The sequence below is a fragment of the Vicugna pacos genome, chromosome 12, assembly GCF_048564905.1.
Source record: "Vicugna pacos chromosome 12, VicPac4, whole genome shotgun sequence".
Classification (NCBI taxonomy): Eukaryota; Metazoa; Chordata; class Mammalia; order Artiodactyla; family Camelidae; genus Vicugna; species Vicugna pacos.
Genome location: NC_132998.1, coordinates 10,099,478 through 10,119,200, shown reverse-complemented (window position 1 = coordinate 10,119,200; position 19,723 = coordinate 10,099,478). Strand labels below are relative to the sequence as shown.

Genomic DNA, 19,723 nt, shown 5'->3' with positions numbered 1-19,723 from the left:
CAAATGGGCACGACACAATGCCCACGGGGACTCTCTGGTTTGCCAAGGAGAAATCCTGTGGCTCACACTTCTTCCCCTCCTTCCTGTTTTCTCACCAAGACAACATTTAAAATCGAACTCTTATTTATTAAATTAAAAAAAAAGACTCCATGAGGGCGTGATCCCGTCCCTTCCACAATATTACCCTCTCCCCAAGCTCCAGCGGCTTTAACCCTTTAACTTGGGGACCTTGAGGGAGCAAGAGAGAGAAAAGGAGGATCCAAAGTCACAGGAAAGGCATTCAAAGGCACGAAGCGGCTTTAAAAGTCACTGGAGGTGAAGTTGGGGGCATCAGAAGTCCCAAGTTGGGACACACCCCCAAGTCAGCTTAGGGACTTATGTCCTCCTAGCTCTATAAATTCTTCTTTCTCATGGCTTCTAGGCACCAGCCTAACACAGCGCCTGGCACAGAGTAGACAATAAATACTTGATTTCCTTGTTCTGATCTCAGAGAAAGCCTTTCCCACCTATTCTTCAGGAGAGGCACCTCCAAACCAATGTCCTCCTCCGGTTAGGTGGGCTTCCCCAAAGAGCATGTCTATGATGGCAGCTGCAAGCTCTCCATAACCATGGCAACAAAAGATTAACCTGATGGGGTTATAGTGTCAGGGGAGGGGCAGTGGAAGAACCTGCTCTGGGGTCAAGGGAGCTGGGGTACATTCCAGTCCTCCCCTCCATAGGACTTGAGGTTTCACAGCTTCTGGCCGGGGCTGGAAATATTAGGGATCGCCTAATTGTGAGATACCCCATCAACTCTTTAACAGAGATCTAGCTAATCAACCCTATTAGCAAAGATTCCATTAAGAGAAACCCCATTAACTGAGACCCTGATGATAGAAATTGTATTAACAAGATCTCCACTATCACTTTTTTTAGACAGAGATGCATTTGGCTAAAATTTCCATAGCAGAAATGGACCCCCTTCCCTCCCCGGCTCACTCTAACCTGACCTGTCATCATAACTTAGATAAATAGAATTATTATTATTACTATTCATTTCTCTTGGAACATAAGGGTTAAATATACAGGCCTGGGGGCAGCCTCCCTGACCCTGGGGTCACCCCATCTTTGGGATCAGATCCCCACTGGTCTGCCTCCCTCTTGGCACCCTGCTCCCTGCCAGGTCACTAACCCCAATCCCCAAGCTCTAGTCCCTAAAGAAGAGGCCACCAGGGGGCAATAAATTATCATCATCTTCATCATCATTGTGTTTGTTAAAAAAAAAAAACGCTCTAGAGCATAGAAGGCAGTGGACTGCAAAGTTGGGAAGACTGGAGCCTGGAAGCTAAGGGATAGTGGTAAATAAACTTAGGAAGCAGAAAGGATGCATGTCAAGTAGTTAGTGAGATGGAGAAATAATGTGTTAGGAGCCCAAATGGAGGGAAAGTGAGTTGGTGTGGAACAGAGGAGAGAGAAACTGAGCCTTGGGGAGGAAAGAATTTAAGAAGCCTGAGTGCAGAAATCAGGCACGAGGTGAAGGCCTGAGATGGGAGTTTGCGGAAGGGGCTCATGGCAAGGGGAGGAAGTGAGGTGAGGAGGCGTGCAGGGAGATACCCAGGCCCAGAATGGCAGGGGCAAGAGATGGAGAGAGTCCCAAAGGGCAGCATGCATGGGGCAAAGGGAATGAGGGGCAAGCAGTGGTCCACAGAGCCAGGAAAGGCTGGCAAGGCAGCCGGGGGGCTGGAGACTCAGATCTCCAGCAGGTTGCTCTGCTCTGGGCTGCCTTCGGGGGCTTTCTCCGGGGGTGCCGGCGAGGCCGAAGGTCGGGGCGGCTGACTGGCTTCCTCTTCCCCCGCGCTGCGGCCCTCCCCCAGCTCCTTGGGGCCGCTGGGAGGGGGGCCTGGGCCTGGCTCGCCGTGGGTGCGCTGGTGTTTGCTCAGGTGGTCGCTGCGGGTAAAGCGCTTGGAGCAGAGCAGGCAGGTGAACTTCTTCTCCCGGGTGTGAGTGCGCACGTGGCGCTCCAGCTCGTCCGAACGGGTGAACCTCTTGCCGCAGAAGAGCCAGTTGCAGACGAAGGGCCTCTCGCCCGTGTGCCAGCGCAAGTGGGCCTTCAGGTGGGAGGCCTTGCCGTACACTTTGCCGCAGCCGGGGATGTGGCAGCTGTGAATGGGCTTCTTCCGCAGGCCGGCTGCTGCTGCCCCCAGGCGCTCCAGCTCCTGGCAGTTGGGGCAGTCGCAGGAAGAGCGCCCTGCTCCACTGCCCCCGTATCCAGCACTGCCCCCTGTGCCTGCACCTCGAGGGGTTTTGGCTCCAGCACTCCCCTCCAGCTGCCCGCTGTTGCCCACAGCCTTGGGCTTATAGACATCTTGGGGCAAGACATGCTGGGGCCCTGGTTGCAGGAGGTGGGGAGCTGGATAGGGGGCTGGATTCAGGGGGGCAAAGTCGGACGGGTAGGTGGGCAGCTGGGGGTTCAGTGGAGGCTGAGCAGGGCCCGTGGGCAGTGTCCCTTGCAGCCCATCACCCTGGCCCTGCCCACCACCTAGCCAGTTGCCCCCTGGGTGCATGTCCCACCAAGGTGTGGGAGCATTGCCCGGGCCCGGTGAGATGCCTGCATGGATACCTGCCTTGTACCAGGAGCCATAGGGGTGTGCCATGTCCAGAGAGGTGTAGACACTGGGCAGGCAGTCAGAAGAGCTGTGCCCCTTGGGCACTAGTAGCCCAGGGTCCTGGGTGCCCGTGGGCCCAGGGAATGAGTGGGAAAAGGGAGGGTAGTCATTGGCGTAGCCTGAGGTGGGTGCTGGAGGACTGCCTGCTGGTGAGAGGAGTCCATTGGTGCTTGAAAATGGGGCTGGGTAGGCATCCCCCATGGCTTTGGGGACAGAAAGGTCACTGCCCACAGGGTATGGCTTCTTTGTGCCTGCTTTGCCCAGTGTCGTTGAGTCCCGCAGAGGGCTAGAGCCACCAAATTTGCTGCACGCCGCTGTCAGCATGGCCAGGGGACTGGAGCCATAGTGAGCTTCCTCCTGTGGAGACAGGGAAGCATTGCTTAGAGGGAGAAGAGGAGACACAGGACTGTGACCCAGAGACCTGGAGAACTGAACAAAGGGGTCAAGGGAGAGTTGAAGAGGATGGGGAATTGAGGGGTGGGGGAGGGGCAGTGAGGACTGGGACCCAGGGCAGAGCTTGGGCAGAGCTCAGGCAGAGTCTGGAAAAAGAGCAGAGGACTAGGACTGCAGACTAACCCCCAACCCAGGAGCAGGACATAGAGCTCACTGTGGCACTGGGGGTGTGCAAGGGCCTCCGAGAAACAGGAGATGCTTCTTAAATGGCTGTGAGAAGAGCTGGGGCTAGAGGCAGCACCTGGATGTGGTGAGAATTAGGGATCCTGACCCCTGGAAGTGGGTTTGGAACAGAGGCCATGGTCAGGGACTTGGAGAGGAAAGATGATGTTGAAAGAGCCGCGTGGGGAGAAGGCGAAGACTTAGGGGACTGTAGTTGCCCCCATTCCAGATTTTTCCCAGCTTTATCCCTATTCACATCCTGTCTCTACTTCATCTCTTGACTAAGGCAGTGGCCTGGTCTCCCTCAAGCCGTGTCCTCATGTCCCTGGTAAGGAATCTCTTGGCAGGCACCCTGGGACTGGGGAGCAAGAGGAAGAGACGGCGGAGACACTGGGACATTGAGAGGGAACAGGGCTGCCGCCAGCCAGGACTGTGGCTGAGGGAAGAATGTCTTTCAAGCGGGCATTGGGCACCTCCTGCTTTGTGGAGCCAACTAGTACCCCTTTGGGAGGGCTAGGAGAGCCGGAAGCCCTCACACCCGCCCAGGGCAGGGAATTGGGGTGGCTAAGACACTGGCTCACAGCCACACTGCTCCATGCCTCAGTGTCCCCTAACGTGTAGAGATCACTCAACTCGTCTCTCTGCACCCCTCCAGCACAGTGAGTGAAGGAAGATATGTCGATGCGGGGCCTGAGGTCTTTTAGAAACACAAATTGCCCCTCATGCCCATCATGCTGCTGCTACCAGGCCAAACCACCCTGAGATCACCATCCCTCAGGAGCTCACGTTACCCCTTCCTGAGTCAGTCTCGACACATCCCAGAAGGAGATGCCCTTCAGGATCCATGGTTGCCATAGACAGGCATCCATTGCTGAGAATCCCACCAAAAAAGATAATCGCAAAAGCTGATCCTGTGCATTTCCTTGACTGAGGTCCTCAAAAAAACAAGTATCTGGTGCCTTCCTGGTAAAGCTGAAAAAGAACCCAAGAATCCAGGGTTCGAAGACCTGCCCGCCAGCTCCTAGCATGCGGTATGTGTGGTATGTGTCTGTGACACCAATCCGAGAGGAAGGGCTGGAGTCTAAAGGTTGGGGTGAGGGATGTGCAGTCACCAGTCCTGTACTACTCCCCAAATGCAAACCTGCTGCTCCTTCTGCCCAGTTACCTCTCTCTGAGGTCCTGTTGACCTCATGGACTCTCAAATTTGAGCCACCAAAAGCTTTCTCAAATCTGGCCATGGCAAAAACCCTGGGTCCTTCCCAGCCAGGGTTTCCCCGGAGTCTCTTACCTCCCAAGCAGAGGGTGGGTGAGGCAGGGTAGCTGATGGGGCAGGAGGCAAACCCTAGCAGAAAGGCGAGGTAGAAACATGGGGTGCAAAGGAGAGAGGCAGAGACCCAGAGACTTCATCAGAGCAGAGGACCCTGTAGGGTGAGGACCTGACATAAAAGCCCGCAGGGACGGGAAAGAGAGGACAGAGGGAGAACTGGCCCTAAGAGGCCGAAAGGAGCAGGGACCCAGAAAAGGAGAAAGGGAAAATGACAAAAAGGAGCGAGAGAGAGGAAAGCAAAATAAACAAAGAAAGAGAAGGATGGAAAGAGACTGGGCAAGGCAGGCAGAGGAAAACAGAGAAAAAGGAGGGGAAAATAGAAAAGGGGGAGGGGGAGGAGGAAGGCAGATTTCCTACCTAAGAGAAAACCCTCACGGTGCTGGGCCCCAGAAAACCCCCAGACCAGGCCACTCCTCCCTCCTTCTCCCCCTGACCACCCCCTCCCCCTCTGCCTGCCCGCCGGCTCCGTTGGTTTCCCTGCGGTCGGTTTATTTTTAAAAACGCCGACGCCGTCCCCCCGCCCGGCCCTCACACTGTGGCCACAGGGGCCTCAGCCAAGCCCAGGGACCCCACCCAGCCGTGGGGAGGGAAGGAGGGGTGAAAGAAGGCAAGCAGCCCCAGACCAACAGGAGACCCCAGTCCTGTGGAGCAGAGGCCCCCAGGGCCCCTGAGGGCAGCAGAGGGGGAGCAAGGCACCAAACCCACTCAGAAGGTTCTGGAGGCCAAGAGCTGGGCAACCCGGCTAGGTTTCACCACAGCCTCAGTTTCCTTCTCTTGCTGCTTGGGCTTTCCTGAGAACTTGGGACAGGGTCCTGGCTAAGGGTTCTAAATACGCGTCGCCATAGCTCATCAAATGTATTACTTTTCCCCGGGCCCAGGAGCCCACCTTCAAGTTGTTTTTCCTCCTACTTCCGCCTGCCATCCATTAAAAACAACAGCAAAACATGCTTTAAGTGTGGAAGGGGAATCTCTGGAGAAGGGACAAGATAAGGAGCTGTCCCAGCTCTCCCGCCCTGACAGGGAAGGGAGCCCCATCTTTCTGCTGCCCCTGCACTGGAATGCTCACTGGACATCTGAGGGCTGACTGGCCATAGGTTCTGGGCACCCAAGGTCCCAGTTTCTAGTTCTCCACTTTCAGCTTGGTTTCCCCACTTCCAAGTCTCCATCATCCCCATCTCTCCCCCATCCCCATCTCTCCCTCCTCCTTGCTCCCCTGCATCTCACTCAGCCCAGGTGACCGTCCCTCTCTGAACCCCCAGGTTCCTCCCACTGCCAAAGAGGACTTCCTGGTGGGGGGGGCAGGGAAGAAGAAAGTTGAGGGCACAGGTGCCCAAAAGATCAGTGAAAGAGACAGAGGGACTGAAAGCCTTGGCGTGGGGGCATCTCCAGCTCATGGGGAGTGAGGGACATGAAAGTCCAGTTTCCACGACACACGCCTCTTGCCAAGTGCTACCCCAATCCCGTGTCTTTCCAGCAGGCCTCTGGCCCAGCCCCTCCCGCAGGCACCAGTGCCACGCTGGCAACCCTGGCATGAAGCCCATGCCCACTGACACTGCCCTGGCCTTGGGTGGATGGACCCAGGATTTCCATGCTCCTTAGTCCTCCAGCTTCCTCAAGACCAACCACAGTGTGTCAATGCTGGCTCAAAAGAAAGTCTCTTGGGGAGATGGCGGGGTGAGCAGTCTGCCCTGGTTGCAGCAGGGGGTGGAGCATAACACCTGGGGACCCCCGGCTGGGTCATGGTTTCCACCCCCTTGGCTTGCACGCCATTCTCTCCAACTCAGTCACAAACTCAGTATCTCCAAGCCTTACACATGCACCATTCCCCACTTGGGCTAACAGGGACTCAGAGGACCCAGCTTATACACGCACACCTGTGCTCTCACGAAGCCAGCCAGGCGGGCAGGTGTGCTGCTTGACATTCTGACACTTACACGCAGGCCAGTGAGCACAGGTATTAAGAGACTCCAGCTCCACCTCACACACACCTCTCCTGCAGGCTGAATGAGTCGGCTTTCAGTTTGGCCCATCACCCCTGGGACCTGAGCTAGTGCACTGGGACCAGGGATAGGACCTTCAGAGGAGCCCAAGAATATGGAAGGTTCAAGGCTATTGATGGGAGTTGATCTTAAGGGAGAGCTCTCTGGTCCCAGATTCCTGCAGAGGGACCAGAAAGCCAGACAGAGGGTGACAGAGACAGAGTCAGAGACCCAAAAGCAAGAACTCAGGATATTTGAACAGGCTCTGAGTGGCTGTGAGTCCCCCAGAAGCCCTGACAGAGTCAGTGATTTCTCAAGCCCCCAATCCCTGACCCCCATGGTACCCTAGTTCCCTCCATCCCCAGTGCCAGAGGCAAGGGATGCTGGGGTCCCAGCCTAGAGGGGAAGTGGCCCAGTCCGCCCTGGAGCCTCCCACTCCCAAAATAGAGCTGAGTTTGTCTTTGGCTGAAAGCTAAATATTTGTGAGCCGGGCAGGCGGCCTCAGACCCTGGCCCTCCTCCTTGGTTGCCTCTCAGGCCTGGGCCCAGTTCTTCTGGCCAGCCCCCCCACATGCACGGACTGCCCTCTCTCTCCTCTCATTGCCCACCTCCTCTCCTACACACACCAGCCCAGAGGCCCAGGCCCCTCCCCACCTAAAAACCAGACAAGACCCTGCTTAGGCTAAGAGTCCCGGGAGCCAGGACCCCCAAGGGACCATGGACTCAGTGCTACTCTGTGCCCACTCAGCCAGCCCTCTGGCTTTCTTTCTCTGCCACTGTGTGCTGCCAGCTTATCCATCTCCCACTCTCACTTCCCCCTCCTCTCTCTCCTTTCTCCATCCTTTTCCCACTCCTTGGAGTTGTTGGGCTTGCCTGACCTTAGGGGTCCATGCCTTCTTCTAACCTAATCCCCTCTCATCCTCCCCTGACTGCTCTCTGACCCCTGGCCCTGCTCTCCCCTCCCCTTTCTCCTACCCACTGCTCCTCACTCCTCTGACCCCTGGAAGTGACAAGCACCACGGCAACTGTCTGTGTGAGTTGGGAGGTGGGAGGTGGACAGGGATGCAGACCATCAAGATCGGATCGTGGCTGGTGTCCTGGGGGAAGGAGGGGTCAGTTACCTCAAGCAGGGAGGACGCCATCCTGAGGCTGGGGAACGGGTCCCAGGGAGCCAGGCAGATGGAGAGAGCTGAGCCGGAGAGAGAGAGGGAGAGGGAGGGAGAATGGGAGAATGGGAGAGAAGAGATCTAAAGTTAGAAGAGACTGGGGGGTGGGGGGTGGGGGGGGCTGCTCTCTGTCTGTAGGGATCCACCCTCTAATTACAGCTTTCCCAGCGGAGAAGGCTCCGGATCCAATGAGCAGGGCGAGAGAGGGAGGCAGAGGGTCCAAATTTCCTGCTCCATTTGCTGAGCTCCCCAAAGAAGGGATCTGGGCGGGAGAGGAGAAACAGGGCTCCCCGGGATGGGGTGGAAGCAGGAGAGGGTAGGGACAGGGCAAGTTGGCAGAGCATGCTGGGGGGTGCTGAGGGGAAGGACCGAGGGCACGTGGGCCCAGGTGTCCCACACCCTGCCCCCAGCAGTCCCATAGGCATCTGTGGGAACCCCTCCCAGACAGAGCTCCCAGTGTCCTGTACCTGGGGGATTTGGGGCTGGGTGTCCTGGGTCTCTCCTCTCTGGAGGTCTGGCACTGGGAGTGCTGGCAAGGGGTGGCCTGAGGGTCCCGGGAGGGCTCCGCTGCTCTCCTGGGCCAGCTCCACTCCTGTTCCCACTCAGGCTCTGATCCTACAGTCCTACTCCAGAGCCCTGGCTGCCGGGCAGCGGCGGCGGCTGCTGCTTCTGCTGCTGCTGCTCCTGCTCCCGCTGCCGCCGCTGCCGCTGAGGGAAGGAACAGGAGGGAAAAGGAACAAACCCCAAACCACTAATTAGAGATCCAGGGGGGGGATGGGGGATTGGGGACGACACTCACACAGAGAGACTGGAACACACTGACATCCACACTCATGGACAAACACAGGATGATACATGCACACGTACACATGCACAGAGCTCCCCACAGGGGCACAGCCGCTGTCATGAATGAACAGAGACGGACTCGCACACAAATGAACACAGTGACATGGCCGGAGGCGCACACACCACACACACACCAGAGCTGACCACAGAGATGCTTGCTTCCCCAGTCACCCACCTCTAGGTCAGGAGCGCGGTGTGTATTGTAAAAGCCAGGAAGGGGAGTGTGCTCTGGGGTGGAGGCTTTTGCTGCTCAACCTTTTAGGGTCACTGAGGCAGGTTCCAGAGTAAGGCCCGGAGGAAGAGGCGGAGAAGTGGGGGAGGCTTGGCACAAGCTCAGGGCTCCCCAGTCTTCCTCCCAATGCCTCAGTTTCACTCCTAGGAAGTGACACTTAGGCCTACCTCACTTTGTCGGGCAGAAGCTAGATCTTCTGGTTCTGAGAAAATCTAAGGCAGGCAGGAGGGAGGGTGGGGGCAGAAGGTCATTGGGTCAACTCATCCATGCCTGAGCCTAGCCTCTTTGGATTAACCCTCCCAAAAAGATAGACCCTCGCCTCCATCATTCCTTGCCAGTTAACACCCCCTAGGACCTTCTTGGCCACACATTAAATCTCCATCCTTTGATGGCCAGTTCTTCTCATGAGTGATCATGCTTTCCTGGGAGGGAGGGCCAGATTCCCTTTCTTAGTGCCATGCATCATTCCCTCTGCAGCAGGAAGAATTGAAGTTAGAGCTGAGGCAGGACTTCCCAACTTTGATGAGAGAGCAGTCAGGGAAGAGGAGAAAGAAAGTCAACCAGTTGTAAGAAGGACATTCCAAAAGTCTATTGACTGAAACCTGGGCCTTGAGGTAAGTTTACAGGAGAGAGAGGACCGGGCAGCCAAGTGGTAGAACCTGCATCTCCCCCATGGAGGGGCCCAGCCAGCTGGGGTTGTTTTGCAAGTTATTCCCCAACACACCCCTTTCTTCGCTCCCAGCCCTGCCCATCAGAGGAATGGAGCCTTGTCCTTCCCCGCTCCCATCACTCCCCAACCAGTCCCCTAACTTTCAATTCCTGGGTGCCCACTTCCAGTCTCCTTTTGCTCTCCCAGCTCCCCCAGGAAAAGGTGGGGAGGGGGCAGGAGCAGCTGGAAGTCCAGAGAGGGTTAACAGCAGTTTCATCAGCAGGCAGGAGCAAAGTTCAGAGTAGGACCCGGGGGTCGGGGTCGGGGGAGTTCGGGATTCCAGCCCCATGATTTGGTTTCCCCCCAGGTACCCTTTGGGCCCAACTTTTGACAAGAGGGTTAGGGAACCAGGATGGCTGGCAGACAAAGGAAAAGAAGCAAAGGAAGAAACACAGAAAGACTGAGAGGCCTACAGTGCAAATGAAACAATCCAAGAGAATCAGAAGAGAAGCTATGGGATGTAACAGGGAGGAAAGAGAGGAAAGAGAAGACCAGGTATGTGGCTTTAAAAAAAAAACAGAGAGCTTAAAAAGAAAGAAAGAAAGAAAGAAAGACAAGGGGGCAGAGGGTGGGAAGGGATAGACTGGGATTTCAAAATTGTAGAATAGGTAAACAAGATTATACTATGTAGCACGGGGAAATATACACAAAACGTTATGGTAGCTCACAGAGAAAAAAATGTGACAATGAGCGTGTATATGTCCATGTATGACTGAAAAATTGTGCTGAACACTGGAATTTGACACAACATTGTAAAATGATTATAAATCAATAAAAAATGAAAAAAGAAAGAAAGAAAGGGAGGAAGGGAGGAAGAAAGGAAAGGAAGGAAGGAAGGAAGGAAGGAAGGAAGGAAGGAAGGAAGGAAGGAAGGAAGGAGGAGAGAAAGAAAGAAAGAAAGAAAGAAAGAAAGAAAGAAAGAAAGAAAGAAAGGGAGGGAGGGAGGGAGGGAGGGAGGGAGGAAGGGAGGAAGGGCAGAAGAAAGGGAGGAAGAAAGAAAAAAGATAAAGAAACAGGCCCAGAGAAACAAAGATAAGGAGACAATGGCTTCAGAGGACAGGGGAGGGAAAACAGCCGGAGGCCTGGCCAGAGCCCGCGGAGGCAGAGGGTTAAAGCGGCCAGGCAGGTGGGGGGCGGGGATGGAGTATAAATAGTGCGTAATTGTCTCCGATGATTACACGGGCCACCCCACCCGTCTGCCCAAGAGGAAGTGCCCGTGGTGGGGTGTCCCATGACCTCGCAGTCCCCCCACTGGTGGTGGGTGCTTCTGATCCTGAGGTGCCAGGTGGACTTCTGGACCACCCCCACCCCCACTCAGAAGTTGAGAAGAAACAGGGGAACTTTGGAGAAACGACCGCACTGCCAGCAGAGAAGCCTGAGGCCAGTTAGATCAGGCAGGCAACTGAGGCAAAGGAGAAAAGTCTAGACTCCAGAGAAGAGACAGCAGGTGGGAGAGGAGTTGGGGCTCAAACTAGATTGGGGAGGAAAGGAAGAAGCTGACGGGGGTGGGGAAAAGAGGCAGGATGAAAGGAAATGTGGGGTTGAGGAGAGGAGAAGGGGGCAGGGGTGGTCAGCCTTCTCTTCCTCCAGGGACCTGGATCCCGAATCCTACCTGGGCAGGAGCAAGAGTGCTAGGGAAGGACAGGGGGAGCAGGGTGCCCAGGAAGATGGGAGCCAGGGCCCCTGATGTGTCAACCCCAGTAGGATCGTCCCTGGACATACAGCCCCCTCCCAGGGATCTATGTCACAGCCAGGCAGATGGGCTGCCTGAAGCCCCCAGCTGCTTCCCTCAGGACCCCGGGTTCTGACTTCTTCCATATCCTTTTTAAAGATAGTCCTGCAGCCCAACTTAGGCCCTGCTATTCCTGGGTCCAGACCACCACCACCCCCCGCTGCCAGTGCCCCCAAGGGCTGGGGTCAGCAACTGGGAGTCCTGACCAAGGACCTGCCTCCACCCTCGCAGGCCTCCCTCAGCCCAGCCTCCCAGGGGGTGGGGCAGGCCAGGCAGAGGCGCCATGTGGCAGGGGCGGGTAGAGGCTGCGGCTCTGGTCCTTCCAGTATAAACCCCCTAGGCATCTGGTTTCTATCCACCACCCCCCACCACCCTGGGGGCCCCTCAGCCTCCGCCCATGGCCACCCAGACGCTGAGCTCCAGAGATGGACGCCCCTGAAGGAAGGGGTGGGGTAGTGCCTTTCTGATCTTTCAACCCCAGGACTGGGCTGAACCACAGGGACCGCTCCCTTCCCTCTCTCCCCTTCCTAGAAGAATCAGGGTGGGATTTCTAGGTTAGAGGGGGTTGAATCTGGAACCCGCCTCAGTTCTCTTAAGCTCTTTTTGGAAAGGTCAGAGAGGGTGGAGAGAAAGTGAACACTGGGGACAGTGGGAGACTTCTACCTCCCTTCTCCTCAGGGACGCCCCCTCCTTCCACCCCGCTGCCCTCTGCCCACCCTCCTGGGCTGGGCTTCCTCTGAGGGCTCCAATCTGAAGGGACGCCTAACCCTTCCTTTGTTGTTGTTATGGGTTTGGCTACCCTACAGAGAGCCACTAGTGAACAGAGAGCAGAGCCCCTGAGATACAGATCAACACATCCTCTAATATGTACCTAATGAGTGACACACTTTCAGATACAGACTTGGACACAGGCTGAATTACGAACATGTATGTATTCTGCAGGCATCCACATTGACACACACTGATGTATATACATTATCCAGACGGTACTTACACCAGGACACTGATCCAACCTCCAGTCACAAAAATGCACAGTCCAGCATACAGACATGTGGATAAACTGACAGTCACCTACAACACCCTACCCAGGGACTCACACAGACTCACATCAACACACGCATTTATATGTATGGCCAATTTCACATTCATACACATAGGTCTATCATCACAATCTTACAGCTCTAGAAATCCCTGAGAGCCCCTGGAGGGGATTTAGGAACTCCTCTTCCTACCAGAATCTGGGCATCAGGGTGATGTGGAGGGCACTGCCGGTCCTAAAAATTGCTGCCTGCAATTCCTGCTAGTTTAGGAACCTCCAGGTTACCTTTAACTTGCTGATCCTTTACTCCCCATATCCAGAGTTCAGAGACCCAGATGGCCCCAGCAAACTCCCTGGCCCTGGGGAACCCCGGCATCCCCACCCCCACCCAGACCCCCCCCTGCTCTGCGGCCCCGCTGACTCATCTCTCCCTCTGTGGAGCTCCCCAACCACAGGGGCCTGGAAGAGAGGCTTGGAAAGTTGCGCTCATGTCCCGGGCCCCTGGTCTGGCCACTACCCGCCCCGCCATGCACCCAGGCCCAACCCTTGTCTCCAGTGGAGTCACTAGTGACAGAGAACACAGAAGGGACAGAAAAGAAGAAGACACCCAGAGACAGGGAAACAGAAAGACAAAGGGAGAGACATCGAGGGAAATAGAGATGGTGGGGATACAGACAAGAGACCCCGAGGGACAGCGGCTAATCTGAGAGGGTCCTCCAAAAGCAATGGAGGGAAACTTGCTCCTTGGGTGAGGGGAAGATCCACTCATAACCTTGGGATGTGGATACTGCCCAGTGCCTTGACATTCTGAGCCTAGGCTCAGGAAGCTTGGGGAAGAGAATCCCATTCTGGGAGGCAAAGCTGAGGACACAGGGAAGAAGGGAAGAAGTTCTTAGGAGGCCAGCAACCTCTGTACAGCATAGAAAAGGAGCACAGCTTGGAAAAGGAGCTCCCCACCCCAGCATTCACATATGCACATTTACACATCTGTGCATACTTCCCGCCCTCTCTGCTGGGTCTCCCCATCCCCTCTTCCAGTGCCCAGGCTACAAGGCAGGACTACTGGTGCTGGCCCTGGCTCCCCTCTGCTCTGAGCTTCAGTCTCCTTAGTTGACATCTGAGCCCTGAGATAATATAAGCAGTTCCAGGAGAGGCAGATCAGAATCAGAAGGAGAAGTTCTGTGGGAGGGGGAGGAAGGAGCCAGGATGGCAGCGGACAAAGAGGAAAATGGAGAGAAAGGGAACACTGAATCCTGATCCTGAAACAAAGGAACCTGCGTAGGGTAGGTGTTTCAAAAGGGTCAGCGTGGAATTGACTCTGGTCATCTCGGGTCATCTCCAGGAAGTGCCTCTTTGTAAGAAAGATACCCTGGAATCCGATACATGAAATATATTACTTACTGTCTTTAAATAAAGAGAACTTGGGGTGATAGGGTCCTGATCCTATTTATAGATAGAATCCTATAAGGATTTCTATCCTTAGCAATGGGACTGAACAACCTAAGGCATGGTCCTTCAAAATCTTAGACACACTCCACCCCACTCCTCCTGCTTTCTCTGACTGGCTTAGAGTTTCCGTGGCAGTACAGTTTTTTAAAATGTAGACTGGACCCAAGGAACATTCTTTCATTCAACAAATGCTCAGCAAGCACCTACTTTGCACCACGCAGGCAGGGCTAGGCTCAGGCATGCAACCGCCAACAAGACAGACCCAGTCCTTGGCCTCACAAACCAGCAACCAACATAAAGAGTGGGGAGTATATTAAGAGAGTAAGTACTGGATGTTACTGGAGACAACAAAGTGAATCTAAGCCAGTGTTGGGGGAATCAAGGAAGGCTTCCTGGAAGAAGGGATGACTAGGTCAAGAAACTGAAGGATAAAAAAGAGTCAGCCAGGTGAAGAGAGGAAGAATGTTATAGGCTGGGGGGTGGGGTATTGTATACAAAGGCCCAGAGGTCTTGAGGGTTTAATGACATTTTGAGGTGCTGAAAGTTGAGTGTGACGAGAACACAGAAAGTGGAGGCTGATGGAGGTCTGATTAGCTGTGCAAGGAATCCGAACTTGATCCTCAGGGCAACATATGGGAATATTTGTATTTTAAAAAGATGACCTGGACTGCATAAAAGAGAATGGAATAGGGAATTAGAGCCAGGCCATTCTGGGCAAATCAGCCGTTTACTATGGTGTAAGATTGGGCAGGGTGTTTAACCTTTGACGCCTTGGATTCTTCTTCTTTAGAATGGAGAAATATAATACAGCAACCTCCCAGGGTTGTTATAAGGATTAGAAATAATACATGTGGAACTCTTACCACAGGGTTTGGCACTTAGTTGTTGTTCCATAAATGGTGCCTATTAGTATAGTCAGAGTTTGGAGGAGAGCAAAACTGAAGACCAGTTTATTGCAGCAGTCCAGGCAAGAGGTGAGAAGATGTGGCCTGTAGCAGCAGAGGGAATGAGAAAAAGTCAATGGAAAGGTGATATTTAGGAGGTTGTATAGACAGGACTTAGTGACTGGCGGCATGTAGAAAGTGTGGGAGAGGGAGCAGTCAAGGATGACTTCCCTTGGTAAGTGTGTTGGTGTGGGCACTTGAACACAGGACATGCAGGCACGTTAGAGGGATCTGTTCAGTCCTGAGAATGGCCCCTGATTCCCAGCTGCTGGGAGTAAAGGGCCATGCTGTGTCTGCCACCTGGCCTCCAGCCTCCCAGGAGAACCCCCAACACACTCTGCCCTAGCCCCTCTTTAACTATTTCTTTTTCCCTTTTTCACCCAAACTTGCCCCACCCCCACCCCAACGAGGGAACTCTGTAAGTTCAGAGTCTGCATAGGCCACCTTTCTTCATCCTTCCTTTTTCCACCGCCCGGATTAATGAGAGTCCCTGGGACTCAGCCACCACCACTACAACCTCCTCCCCACACACGCTCAGTCGGACGCCCCCCGCTGGATCCCAGAGCAAGCACTGCTCAACTTTCTCCGAGGCGAGGTTTGAGGCCCTGTGAGCCATTAAGCTAAGGCAAGACTGATGGTCTCAGCCCCAGCTCCAGCTGTTGCAGGGATGGGTGCCCCTAGACGGACAGATCGTGAGGTCTGGGGGTGTGAGGAGAGGCCGAGGACCTCCCAAGCCGCCTCTCGCAGCCTGGGCTGGGCTCAGGGCAGCCGGGGACGTCGCCTCCCGGCAGTGCCTCAGTGTCCCCACATGTGCGCGCGCGGCTGGGAGGCGGAGGGGCGGGCCAGCCGAGGCCCGGGGGGCGGGGCGCGGGCGGGGCCGGCCGGGCCGGGCGCCCGGGCAGGAGGCAGCTGCATATCTGCGGTCCCGACCACAATTGCTGGGAGTCGCGTCCCGGAGACTGGCGGCGCTGACTCTGCCCGCTGCGGCCGCCGCGCCGATTAGAGCCCGAGAGAGAGCGCCAACCGGGGGGAGGGGGAAAGAAGGCGGCGGCGGGGAGCTCTGTGTGCCCCTTTCCCCTCCGCCCCAGCCAGCGCCCCCAGCTGCCCCGCCCAGTCCTTTCTCAACGGCCTGAACCGAGGACAGAATTCCTGCCTCCCAGCCCTGGCTTTCTCCAGACCTGGATCCCTAGCGTCCTCCTCCGGACCCTGCAGAGCCCCAGGTCCCAAAGACACTAGCATTTCGTGGACCCCAAGCTGCCAGCCTCTCGTGCCCTGTCTTTTCCTTATCCATCCACACAGAGAAGAGTCTGAATCCCAGGACTCCTACATTCCTCCATCCCTCCATCCCTCGCTCCCCACGAGCACCCTTTAGACAAAAGTAGTTCCAAGAGAAGAAGGGGTCCGACTCGAGAGGACAGGCATTCAGGGGCCAGAGCACCCCCTGCTGGCTGGCCTGAAGCCCCTGCCCCTCCCCCTCCAGCTGTGACCTCCAGCTGTGGTGGTTGGGAAGAGCTGGCCTCTTTGATCTAGGAGCGTGGCCACCCCCTCCAGGCGCCCCATTAACCTCCATTATCCCAATTAGGCAGCCCTCCCAGTCCTGGATCCCAGCTTCAAAGCCCCCTCTGTGGGGAGAAGAGGGGGCTGAATCCTATGCTCCTCCCCCAATCAAGCCACACCACTTTTAGACAAGACCCAGGTGTCCCGGTCCCCAGCTTGGGTATATGCTAGCAGGGCCAGAAAAGGGACGCCCCCACCAGAGGCCACCCAGATCCCCAATCCTTAAACTTCACTAGAAAAAGAACCAGATAAGAAAGGGAACCCTCTTTTGCTGGCTCTCAGTTTTCCTGCATTAAATGATCTAGGTAGCAGCATCCGGGTTCCTGGCTGACCTGAGCTTCCCATCAATTTATCCTGCTTTATCCATAGAGAGGGGATCCAAGAGCCACCCCCTCCTCCCTTAATCCTATCTCAACACTCTCCCCCTCCCTCCTGGAACAATTTCCGCTGGGGGAGCCAGAGCAGGGCCCAGCACAGTGGCCGCTTCCTGGAACATTTTCCTGTATCCGAAACCGCGGCTCCCTCCCCAGGGACCAGCTGATCAAGGCCAGATGGGAGCAGGGATGGAGGAGGAGGAGAGGGAGCCAGGATCTCACCATCACCCCCTCCCAACATACATGCACACCACAGGGAGCCCCTGCCCTGACACACAAAGGCACACACCACATGCCACGGTCACACACCCATGGGCACTCATGGCGACACTAACAACCACAGGGGCCAGGTCTTAGAAGGAGACATATATCATAGAAGTCAGATTAGTACATTCAACACACACATGGATGATCACAGGCTCTCTCTCCCCAGTTCCTTAGCCCTCAAAAGTCTCCTTGGGCCCTAGGCCTTCCCTGCCAGCTAAGGAGACCTTAGGAATCCAAGAATACAGGGTGGGACAGCAGGCAGGCCTTACTCAACAGGGTGAGGAGGCAGACCAAGACATCTAGGGCTGCCTGTGCCCTGCCAGAGAGCCCCCCTCCCCACCCTGTGTTCCATTCCTGGACAGTTCTCAGGCCTGACCCAGGAGGGAGAGGAAGTCTGCAGTGTTTCCCTTCAGTGCTACCCTTAGAGCACTTTCTAGTTACTTCCAAATTCCTGCAGAAGACACATATGCTGTCCAGTGGACTCAGTCATGGCAACTAAGGGACAAAGAGAGGGCAAGAATGTGGCCTCCAGGAGCCTGGGGACCTGTGGCTCAGAGGTGACAACCCACCCTCCAGCGCTCACCTCTGCTCCCCCGACCCCTTCTATCTCAGCCAGATTGAGAAGAGTATAGGAATGGTACCCCCAGCTCAGCCCTTTTTTTTTTTTATTATCAAAGTATAGTTGATATACAATAGTATGTAAGTTACAGGTGTACAATATAGTGATTCACAATTTTTAAAGGTTATACTCCATTTATAGTTATTATAAAATATTGGCTATATTCCCTGTGCTGTACAATATATCATTGTAGCTTATTTTATACATAATGGTTTGTACTTCTTAATCACCTCACCTGCTTCCCTCTCCTCACTGGTAACCACTAGTTTGTTAGAGAATCTGTGAGTCTGTTTCTTTTTTGTTATATTCGGCTCAGCTCTCTCTTTAGCCTTATCCTCTTCTTCCCACTGCCTTTCCAGTTCAGGGCCTAATTCTTATATCCTGCACTTTTGTTGTTTGTTGGGAAGGATACAGATCTGGGCATGGATACAACATGGGACAAAGCATTGGAAAAGGATGGAGATACATAGTCTGCTCTTTTTCTGGAACATCTCACTGGTTTAAGGGAAATATCTGAAGTTGTAAAGTTCCAGAAAAATCCAGGATTCCAGGTCACCATGGGGGGATGAGGGAATGTGATAATCAGAGGGAGAACCAAAGCTAACCAGCCCGGCCCAAAGTCACTGTGTTCTTTACTCATCCAGTGGCCTAGTTAGAGGCATATCCTTCTCTTTCTCAAGCTCACCTGGGGAGGGGATGCCTCAAGCCATCTTTTTTCACTTTTTAATGGTTTGCCTCTCAACTATCTAGAAGTCCTCTATTTGGTGTAGCTATCAGCTTCCACCTACCTATTTAGCCTGCAGTTCTTTGCTCCAGCTCTGGTATAAAAGCCTACTCATCATTTTAGTAGTCAGTGGGGTTCATTGAGTGGCTCCTTGATTGAAATATAGAAAATGCTACATAGGACTCTCAGCACTTACTTTTCAGGGTCTTAACAACCTGTGTAGGGAAAAAAGAAACATGAAAAAGTTAGGGACCATATTTGAAAGCATAGATGACCCACTTTACCTCTCATTGCCTCTGTTTCCTCATCTGAAAATAAATGAATTTGGCTACATCTAATTGGGAACCAGTGACTTCCATGAGCACTAAGGTTCCTTTGTGGTTTATCTCAGGAATGCTAGAATAGATATTTAATAATGAAAGTCATTAATAAAGAGCATGTTAATATGTCAAACAAGAAAAGTCACATTATCAATATAATAGATGCTAAGAAAACATTTGACAAAATTCATAATGGCTATTCTTTTTTTTCTTTTTAACAAAAGGGTGTTCTTAATAAAACCCAATAGAAAAAAAAATAAGATTCAACACATGGTAGGGATTCTTAGTATTTTGGTCCCTACAAGCTCTAAAGTTCAAGGGTTCCTTTCTTGGAACTGAAATCAGATTTCCTGGAGGGAGGAGAAAGGGTTCTGACTTGCAAAGAGTAAAACTAAAGATGCAGAGAGATAGGCAGCTAGGCATTAGGCACCCAGCAAGACTGTGACAAAGTAGAGACGGTCTCCCAAAGGTCCTGGCAGCAGGCCAACCAGGACTGCATTTCAGGTAAAGACCAAAAAAAATCAAACATTGATTATTATCTCCTGTTATCTCCCAGGCACTGTGGGGTCCCCAGAAAGACAAACATTTTTAAAATACAACAACTCGTACCCTCAAGTAGCCCATAGGCTTAAACTAGGAAGATTTTCTTTTTCAAAGCAGGATCCATGGTATGCTACCTGGGTACCCAGTACCCAGTAGGGCTTAGTACACAGGGCAGCAAAGCAGGGGCATTAAAACAAGTGGAAATTTTGAGAAAAGTTTTTATTTCATTTTTTAAGCATTAAAGTAATCATTGTAAGAGAAATCAGAATTTTGTGTCACCTCCTTATTTGTACTTATTTTACCGTTAGTATTGTTTCTGTCTTGAAGCCTTTACATTAGAGGTGTGCACCACAATCTTTTCGGAGCTTAGGATCTGTAAGGGTCTTAATTCCATCCAGCTCAGCTCAGTTTCTTTCTGTGAATGGGAAGGGATTTCAGAGAAAGAAAAACTCTTAGAGAAAGGGCAGTGTGCAAATAAATAGCTTCTAGACTTTTCAGACTTTTCTCCCTAGATCCATGGGTCTGAAAGAAGAGTGAGCAAGGCTGCCCAGTACCACCAGGTGGCAGGAGTGAGCTGCCCAACAACTCCACCTATTACCTACTCTCCAGGGCTTGTTCTTGGGGCAGAGACTTGGCT

The 19,723-nt window shown here is 53.8% G+C and overlaps 1 protein-coding gene across 4 annotated transcripts in view; it reads right to left on the bottom strand.

The window, feature by feature from the left end:
* Positions 1-105: 105 nt before the first annotated feature.
* SP7 (Sp7 transcription factor) overlaps positions 106-19,723 on the bottom strand; it is a 31,823-nt gene continuing 12,205 nt past the window's right edge. The window contains exons 1-4 of one of the 4 annotated variants that reach the window (XM_072972729.1): positions 8,753-8,823; positions 8,199-8,439; positions 7,687-7,754; positions 106-3,002 (exon numbers count right to left, since the gene is read on the bottom strand). In XM_072972729.1, coding sequence (XP_072828830.1) covers positions 1,728-3,002; positions 7,687-7,707 — 1,296 coding nt within the window. In that variant the 5' untranslated portion in view covers positions 7,708-7,754; positions 8,199-8,439; positions 8,753-8,823 and the 3' untranslated portion in view covers positions 106-1,727. Of the gene's footprint in view, positions 3,003-7,686; positions 7,755-8,198; positions 8,440-8,752; positions 8,824-17,601; positions 18,439-19,388; positions 19,502-19,723 lie in introns of those variants that run through there. The other 3 variants (XM_072972730.1, XR_012078332.1, XM_072972728.1) reach the window with 3 other exon arrangements.